This window comes from Sarcophilus harrisii, chromosome 5, assembly GCF_902635505.1.
Source record: "Sarcophilus harrisii chromosome 5, mSarHar1.11, whole genome shotgun sequence".
NCBI classification, from domain to species: domain Eukaryota; kingdom Metazoa; phylum Chordata; class Mammalia; order Dasyuromorphia; family Dasyuridae; genus Sarcophilus; species Sarcophilus harrisii.
In genome coordinates, this window is record NC_045430.1 from 7,336,485 (window position 1) to 7,345,379 (window position 8,895).

General features: G+C 56.7%; 1 protein-coding gene across 2 annotated transcripts; it reads right to left on the minus strand.

Annotated features, from left to right (window-relative positions):
* Window positions 1–178: 178 nt before the first annotated feature.
* SYCE3 (synaptonemal complex central element protein 3) lies at window positions 179–7,573 on the minus strand. Of its 2 annotated transcripts, none has more exons than XM_031940980.1 (3): window positions 7,555–7,573; window positions 6,536–6,644; window positions 179–485 (listed from the first exon to the last, which is right to left on the minus strand). In XM_031940980.1, the coding sequence occupies exons 2-3, from the start codon at window positions 6,642–6,644 to the stop codon at window positions 328–330; spliced, it is 267 nt and encodes an 88-aa protein (XP_031796840.1). In that variant the 5' UTR covers window positions 7,555–7,573; the 3' UTR covers window positions 179–327. The 2 variants fall into 2 exon arrangements, with proteins under 2 accessions (XP_031796840.1, XP_031796839.1); XM_031940979.1 differs by lacking the exon at window positions 7,555–7,573 and adding an exon at window positions 7,378–7,548.
* Between the last annotated feature and the right edge of the window lie 1,322 nt (window positions 7,574–8,895).

Consider the following 8,895-nt stretch of genomic DNA (forward strand, 5'->3'; position numbering starts at 1 on the left):
TCACCCCCATCCTAGGCCCTTTCTGCCCCTGTCTTGTCTGTCCCCCTCCTAAGCCCAGCCCCGGCACAAATAAACCCCGGCTGCTGAAAGCTCGAGTATCTCCCTTTCCTCTGTGTTGCCACGGGGCACGGCGTTGGCTTAGACAGGTGACAAATGCGCAAAAGAGACCCGGAGCCCGTTGTGTGCTTGAAAATACCTTCATTGGGCAGTGAGCACTTATGTATGTACATCTATATATTGGGGTGTCTACTCAGCCAACTAGGGCCCAATTCTCCTCTCGAGGTGTCTGGGTCCCGGAGGTGCAGGGAGGGGCCTGGAGGAAATGGCCTATTGCTTGGGCTTGGTTTCGTTAAGCAGTTCTTGCCAGTTCTTCTCCATCTCCTCCTTGCAGTTCAAGAAGGCATCTTCCAGTCGCCGCATGGAGTCCGCCAAGGCAGGGTTGGTGCGCATCACCACCATGTCATAGGCCATCCAGGTCGCCTGAACTGCAAAGACCAGACAGGGCTATTAGGAGGGGGCGGCCCTGGGGGTGGCGGGGGTCCAGCTTCCAAGTCATCTGCCCAGAGGGCAGAGCCAGGAGCCTCAGGAAAGGTGCTCAGGCTGTTTCAGCAACAGGGAAATGAAAGTCAAACTCAAAACGGAGCCAGAGACCGCCTCTGAGGCCACCCAGCTCGAGCCCCTCATTTTACAGGAGGAGAAACTTAGGCATTCAACAAACAACCTGCCCAGAATCACGGGATGATTAAATATCTGAAGCAGGATTTGAATCCAAGTCATGCTGGCTCCAGGTCTAGCAACTCTGTCCAAGGGCCAGAAATTGCAAAGTGGGGAGAGGATGGGGCATTTTGCAGAAAGTGCTATCAATATTGCTCAGCGGGAAGCTGAAGCTATGCGCCAGCTGGTGGGTGACTGGCTAGGGCACAGATGCCACCTGCCGTGCCATCCCTGGGGATGGGGCCCTGCAGAAGGCATCTGGCTGCCTGCATCTCCTGCCCTCCCTGACAAAGCCTCTGCTCTTAGGACTGCAGCCCTTGCCCTCTCATTTCTCTATGGTTTTGTGCTAGAGCCCAAATGCCCTCCCCCCATTACTTTCACCCAATAATAGTCTTCAAATGGCTTCACTATGATCCTCAGATCTTTTTCCGTACCAAATACTGTCCAGTTATGTCCCCCCACAAGCCAGGTTTAACTTCTATTTTGAATATACTAAATTGACTCATTTATCCCTTTTAAATTTTATCCTTATTACATTTCTCTGATGTAATTGGTCCCACTGTTCTATTTCAGTTCTTTCTCATGGATGTACAGGGAATCACAGACCCTTCTCTTCTATAAAGAAGGGCTGGAAATACCCGACTATGACAACCACCCCCTATCGCTCCATGGGTCAGAGAGGGGGTGATCACTGCTGGGGGGGGGGAAGCTCACCTGCATAATGCACAAGCACCCGAGTGCTGCTCAGTAAATAGCAACAACTGACTTGGACACACAGGACCCGCAGGACGTCTGCTTGTGGGCCAGCTGAATCTGACCGAAAGCGCAGGGGGTGGAACCAGCTCTGTCCCCCTTGGGAAAACCTCCTGAAGTGGCTACATTCAAAGATGGGAGGAACGCGGGCTTGGGAGGGAGGAGGGAGAGAGGCAAACAAGCGTTTGTCCATATTTACCAAACCTACTAATGGGGCCTTTATGAAGAAAACTTCAGTGGAGTTTTTGGCAGAAATTAAGTGGGCAGAACTGAAGGCTGGGAATGTTTGAGTCAGAGACCTGGAGTCAGAATTAGGGTGATCCGCCCAGAACTGTGTTAGCAGTGAGACACCCAAAATAACCTCTAGCTGGATACAGGACTTAAGACATACAAGGTAAAATCAGAAGCAAAATGGAGGAGGAGGAAATTCTCTCTAGGATCAAATGGAAGGGAAAGAATTCATGACTAAATAAGGGATAGGGTTATATCAGATAAAACGGATAATTCTGATGATATAAAATTTTAAGAAGTTTTTGCCAAATAAATTTAATGTAATTAAAATTAGAAGGGCAACAGGTCACTGGGAAAACATCTGTGGCAAGTTTCTCTGATAAAAGCATAATTTCTGAGGCAGCTAGATGGCACAGTGGGTAGAATATCAGCCCTGAAATCAGGAGGACCCGAGTTCAAATCTAGCTCAGACACTTAGCACTTCCTAGCTGTGGAAGTCACTTAACCTCAATTGCCTCAGCAAAATAAAGTATAATTTCTAAGACATAAAAGAAACTTATTCAAATTTTTTTTGGGTGAAACTAAAAGCCATTCCTCAATAGAAAAAATAATCATGGATATCAACAGGTAGTTTTCAAGATAAGAAAGTCAAGCTATGATTAGCCATCTGAAAAATGTTCCAAATCACTTACAGAAAAATTCAAATAAAAAACCAAATTCTGTTTCACACCCATTAGTTTGACAAAGATGAAAGGAAAATGACAAATGTTGGAAGGGCTGTAGGAAAAAGACATATATGCATTGTTGGTGGATCTATGAATTGGTCCAACCATTCTAGAAATTTGGAACTGTTTCAAGATCACTGAATTCTGCGTATCCTTTGACCCAGCATTATTATTACTAGGTGTTTAGCCTCGTAAGATCCAAGGAAGATAGATGTGAACAAAATTATTTATAGCAGCCCTTTTCATAATAGTCCTTTACTGGAAACTAAGGGATGAACTCCTCCTGGGAAACAGCTAAACAAATTCTGAAATGATGTAATAGTCTATAATGTGCTACAAGAAATAAGAAAATGGACAACTTCAAAGAAAACTAAAGATTTCTATGAACCGAGTCAGAGTGAATAAAGCAAACGTAAGAGAACAATTGCTACGAGAGCAACATAGAGAAAAATAACTTTGAAAGGCTTTAGACTCTAACGCAATCATGAGCTATGACGACTCCTGTCACAGAATCTAGAATGAGCCGTGAGCTTTTTAGACTTGGCCAAGATGGAGATTTGTTTGCTGCTACCATGGAGGATGTGAGGCAGGGGACAAAACAGAAGCACTCGCTCCAGGCTGAGATGGGCACTCTGCAGGACCGCCCCTTCTCCTCCCTAGCCAGCTGCCAGTCTGCCTTGCCCTGTCCTGCTCCACCCTTTAAACCAGACCATTGGTGGGAGCAGCTAAGCCAACCTTGGGCTCTGCAGTCTGGGTCCGGGCCTTCTTCTTCATCTTGACCATTTTCTATCCTCAAAGCCTCAGGCTGCCTGGGGCCACTCGGAATCCCGAGAAAGAGCGCCTGTCTCTGGGGTCCAGAGCAACACCGAGACCCAGGTAGTAGGAAGGCAAACAGGACACCTATGTCCTTCACACTCTATGGTCACTAGATTCATGTCCATACCTTTAACCTGGAGTTGGATCACCTGGATTGAATTCTCTAAAGCTGGGTCTTGAAATCCCAGATCATTCTTGCGTCTAATATTCTTTCAATAATGCTGAATGGGGAGTGAATCATGGTCTCTGACCCCTGCCAGTCCCTCTCTCCCCCAAAGGGTATTGGGAACGGTGGGAAATGGTGGGCACAAGGAAACTTCAGACCTTCTCAGCGAAGCATTCCCTAGGGGAAGGGGTGTAAGTGATAATATCACATTAATTTATGACAGAAAACAAGCTGGAGTGAGATTGAGGCACCCCCTAGGAACAGGCGGGAAGTGCTACTGGAACCCCCTGTATGTCAGAGTCTAGAAGCAAGAACTCTGGAATTCTGGGAAGAACCCTTTGGAAGATTTATGGCAGGATGTGGACGCTAGCCCCGCAGGAGGAGGTGGTGTGGGTGGATAGCATCCCCCCCACTGTAGCAAACACTAAACTACATTAGAGAGATCACAGAACCACCAAATGTTTGGGGCCATGAGAAAGGGAGTTGGGATATACCCAGTTCCCAGGTGCAGAGAGTCTGGTCTGATAAAAATGCCAGCCCAGATTACAACCCCACACAATGTTCCATGATATTTTTAGTTTAGAAACCCGTCCCCCTCATTTCCCAGATGAGTTAAGGTGGGAAAGCCTGTGGCTGCTTTGGGTTTCCTGGAGGTGGTGCCTTTTATATGGAGGTGAAAAGCAGATCCACCTTGCAAGAAAAGATTTTCCCAAACTTTAATAGGCTATGCCAAAAAAAAAAAAAAAAGAAAAGAAAAATGGCCTGGCCCTCCCCAAGCCTAAGCAAGTGTTTTGGAGTATTTTCCTCCCCTTTCACTCAGGAGGCCCTAATCTTCAGAGGGTTTTTTCACTTCCCTTCTCTAAAGCACGCTCCTCCCCTCCCCCCAGGGCAGATGGACTGGCTCAAAAGGAGTGTAGACAACCTTTGGAGGTAGGTCTTCCTGGGATGGGAGTGGGGCAGCTCAGTGAAGAGGCCACTGTAACAGGGAAGGAAGGTGCTAATGCCCTGGCTAGGAGCAGGGAGGAGAGAGAGAAAGGGATAGGTTCCAGAAGGCAAGAGTGCCCGAGGCAGAAGGGGAGCACTTGGGGGAGAACCCTAGCTCTCTCCCAGGCCCCATCCCTCCCTGGGCATCTGCTGTCTGACAGGTTCCTCCAAATCCCTGCCTCTGTCCTCATGGCGGGATAGCCAGGAGAATCAAGTCTTAAGTCAAGAACGTGGGAGCGTGGGTAACGGCACAGGTGGGAAGAAAGGGCGTTAGCAGGCTCTATTTGGGACATTCAAGGTGCCAGAGGGACAGCCATATATGCCAGATAATGATCCCAGGAGGAGTGGAGGGGGCTGGGGGCTTCTGGATGGAGCTACAGGTCTGGCGCTGAGAAGACATTCATGGATGGAGATTCAGCTTAAACTATGAAGGCCAATGAACCCCTCAGAGGGCGGGATGGTGAGGAGGAAGAAAAGGAGGACGGAGGACAGTCCTTGGTAATCCCTCCCACTAAGAGGTCAGGGAAAAGAGCAGCTGGCCAAGCTGGGGAGCCAGTGGGAAGGCGGGGCAAGTGGCAAAGCCAAAGGTTAATCTAGGAGGAGGGAACGGGCGGTCAGCAGCATGCAGAGGGCATGACTGTGGAAGGATGGATTTGGAGAGAAGGGAGGAAAGAACAGTTTCAGGCCCGCAGGCCCACAAGCCTTTGACAATGTCTGGCTGGAAGGGAAATTAGTGACCAAAGCCCCTGGAGAGAGTTCCCGGGTGGGACCTGGCTCAGGGAAGCCCTGTGGGTCAGAATCCAAATAGCAACCAAGCTTTGCAGAACCAAGGGTGGCCCGTGGGGCAGAACGAATCTGGGGGAGGCTGCTTAGAGACCTCACTTTGTCCTAAGAATCTCCCAGGGGACAGAGCAGAGTATTACATTACCCCTGCTTCATATCCCCCTCCTCCTGCAGCCCCTCCACTTGCGGCTTTTACGCACTACAATCTAGGCTACTGCCAAGGGTGTAACCTCCTAGCTGGGTGACCCTGGGCAAGTCATCTCACTACTGATGGCCTCAGTTTCCTCATCTGTAAAATGGGTGTGATAGCCGCCCCTCTCTTCTGGGGTTGTGGTGAGGGACAGAATCATGGAGCACTTGGCACAGTGCCCAGTGGGGCAGCCCCCTTTGGGTTTCCTTGCCAAAGACACTGCAGGAGTTGGCTACAGAACCTTGCCCAGGGTCATCCAGCTAGGAGGGTCTGAACTCAGAAACGTGAGTCCTGCCTGTGCCCCAGCGGTCCCCGGAGGGGGTCTGTGCTCTCCCCCAGCCCCTCTGGGGGGTTTGCTGGGCTGGGGGCTGTGCCCGGGGCCAGGACTAGAGGTCTACAGCCAGCCCTGGGGTTGGCTCCAGAGGTGGGACTGAAAGGGGGAGAAAGCATCAGGAAGTCCTCCACGGCTCTGTGGTGAATGGCGAGGATCTTTTGGTCCAAGGGGGCTGGGGGATGGAGTCAGGGGAGTCACGGCCGTGCTCAACGGGTGACCTACTTGTGCCCGGGCCCCAGGCGGCAGCGGCTCGGCTCATCCACCACTGATGAAACTGAGGCAAACTGGGGGGGGGGGGCTGCCCAGGCAGCTGCTGTTGGGAAGCGTCTGAGGTTCCATTTGAACTGGTTCACTTAGGCGCCTGGCGCCTAGGGCCCCGAGCCTGGGATCCCCAGGTGCGGTTCCCCCCTCGCCTGTGCCCCTGGCCCACCCTCCCAGCCCTCCTCATCCCCCGCATGGCCCGGCCCCCGGCCCCCCCTTTCCTCCAGTTTACCTTCCCCCCCTCCCTCCACAGGCTGGGCCGGGCAGGCTGCGCCCTCTCCTTTGGGCCTTTGCCCACTGCCGCTGGTTCCTGCTCTGCCCGAAAGCCTGGGACTCCCACCAGCCCCTGCCTGGCCCCCCGCCCCGGCCCGGCCCCGGGCCCGGTCCCCAAAAGATTCGCGAGGGGCACACCCGTAAGCTTCCACCCAGAGCCAAAGGATCCCAAGGGGAGGGGAGGGGGGAAGGGGAAAAGGGGAGGGGAGGGAGGGGAGGGGAGAGGGGGGAGGGAAAGGGGGAAAGGGAGAGGGGAGGGGGGGGGGGAGGGGGAGGGAAAAGGAGGCGTGAGCGCCCCCCCATACCGGATATCTTCTCCATCTCCTCCAGCAGCTTCTCCAGGTCCTTGTTCAGGTCCGACAGCATCTTCAGCATGTTGTCATAGTTTCTGTCCCCAGGATCGGACTCAGCCATCTGGGGGGGGACAGCCACATTCACTCTGGGGTCTGGGGAAGGGCCCCTCCCAGCACTGCAAGGGCGGGCCTTCGGTCAATGTGAGGGAAGGTGGGGGGGCACGGGATGGGGGTCTGGGACGGGGCAGCTCCCTGGGGGAGGGGAACCTGAGGGGTCCGGGGGTTGTGAGGGAGGGGGTTCGGGGGCCAAGCCCTGGGGGCCCTGAGGAGGGTCTGGGGAGTCTGGGGTGGGTGGGGCAGCCTGGGGGGCCGAACCCAGGGGACCCAGGGTGCCTTTGAGGGGTAGGCGGGTGGTTCTCGGTGGGGGACACTGGGGAGAGTGAAGAGGAAACCCGAGGAGGGTCCCGGGCAGTCTGAGGAGCATTGGGAGGTGTCTGGGTGGGGGAGGGGCATCCAGAGGAAATCTGAGAAGGGCCTGGGCGGCTCAGGAGCGTTGGAGGAGCCTCGGGTCATTATGGGGGAGGGGGCGCCTGGGGGGGGCGCTGAGGAGGGGTCCTGGGCGGTCTGAGGAGCGGGGGGTGTGCCTGGGGGGGCTCGGGGCATTAAGGGGGGCTGGAGGTGTCCGGGGAGGGGAGAAGAGGAAGTCTGAGGAGAGGCCCTGGATAGTCAGAAGAGCGTTGGGGGTCGTCTGGGGGGGACCGGGGACGGGTCAAAGGTCACGCCCGTCGAGGGCTCAGAGGGCGTGGCCTGGGGGTGGGGGGGGCGCGCCCCAGCGGGCCCGGCTCCCCTCTCACCACCGCCTCCGGGCGGGCTCATGGGGCGGCTCCCGCCGGACTCTTCTCACCGCGGCCCCGCCCCGGCCGTTACTGGCGGCCCCGCCCCGCCCCGCCCCGCCCCGCCCCGCCCCTCGAGCAGGAGCATCCGCGCCTGCTCCGTCGCTGCTCCCCGCCCCGCCCCTTGCGCAGGCGTACTCGCTGCGCCGCCGGCCTGTCCTTTGCGCAGGCGCACCCATGCTCAGGCGGCCCGAGGTGGGAACCCCGCCCACACCTGCTCCGGCCTCGCCCCGGGCGGTGACCACGCCCTCGGCCCTCTGCGCAGGCGCGCCCACAGCCCTGCGCGGCCCCGCGGGGAGGCCGCTCCTTCCGCTGCCTCCTCGGCCTCCCCACAGGCCGCGGGCCCGGGGCTCCCGCCTTCCCTCTGCCCGCGGGGCCGGGGCGCCGGCATGGCGCGCACTCCGCGCTGTGCGCCCGGGGGTCCCGTCGCCCCCCCGAGCCCCGGCTGCCGCGTCCGTGAGACGGGGGGGCGAGCGGGACCCCCGTGGCCTCGGTTTCCCCATCTGTGTAGGGAAAGCGCAGCCCCGGAGCGAGCCTCGGGAACCCCTCGGAGCTGGGCGGGGCTGAGCAGGAGGGGCGGGGCTGAGCAGGAGGGGCGGGGCTGAGCAGGAGGGGCGGGGCGATCCCCGCCGGGGGGCGGGGCCGGTGACCGCGGGCTTCCACCCACGGGCCAGGGCTTCCAGCTGCCGTCACGGCGTCCCGCCCCCTCCCCGCGCTGCTGCCCAGTCCTGCCGTCTGCTCTGCCTCCGGGATTGTGGCTCCCACCGGCCCGACCCCGCCGGGGCTCTCGGGCACCCCCCGGGACGCGCCCCGGGCCCCCTCCTCACTAAACTTGGCCTCCTTGCCTTGGGCGACTTGCGCTTCTTTGCAGGCGCAGGCACCTTCAGGATTAGGGCTGTTCAGTTTTCTCTGGCACACAATGGCGCTTAATAAATGCACGGGGAAGGTCCCCTTGCCCCTTCCCCTCCTGGTCTCTCCAAGCCGCCGCAGCCTCCTCCCGAGTCCCAGCTCCTCCGCACTGGGCCCTTCCCTTAAGCGCCCAGAGCTTTCTGGGCTTCCTCAGCATCTCCCTGCCTCCAGGTTACCACCTCGCTTCTCTCCCTGCAGCCCCCCAGATTTCCAAATTGCACTTTCCCTCTCTCTGATCCCTCCTCCAATCTTACTTAAACCGTGAAATTGGCTTTTCTAGGACTTGAGGGGACACAATCCAGACTCATCCTGTGCCAGTCTGGGAGCGGGTAGCCCTCGAGTTCACCTTCCTTCAAATTTTCCTGCCCCAAGACTTTGGGGTCTCTTCCTCCCTCCCTGTGGCTGCAAGCCGATGGACCCCTGCCCCAGGGTCCCACCCGGGTCCTCATCCCCCACAGATTCAGGAAACGCCGAGTTTGGGGCCCTTTGCCCACGCCTCCGCAGATCAGAAAGATCCCATCTGCCCTTCCAGAGATTTGAGAGAATGAGCAGAACAGAGCGTCCTTTGCC

Bases quoted from the DNA above. Each gene is read 5' to 3' on its own strand.
- SYCE3 (XM_031940980.1), bottom strand. From the start codon at position 6,644: ATGGCTGAGTCCGATCCTGGGGACAGAAACTATGACAACATGCTGAAG. The intron at 486-6,535 runs GTATGGGGGGGC...TGGTCTTTGCAG, and splicing joins GGAGATGGAGAAGATATCCG to TTCAGGCGACCTGGATGGCC.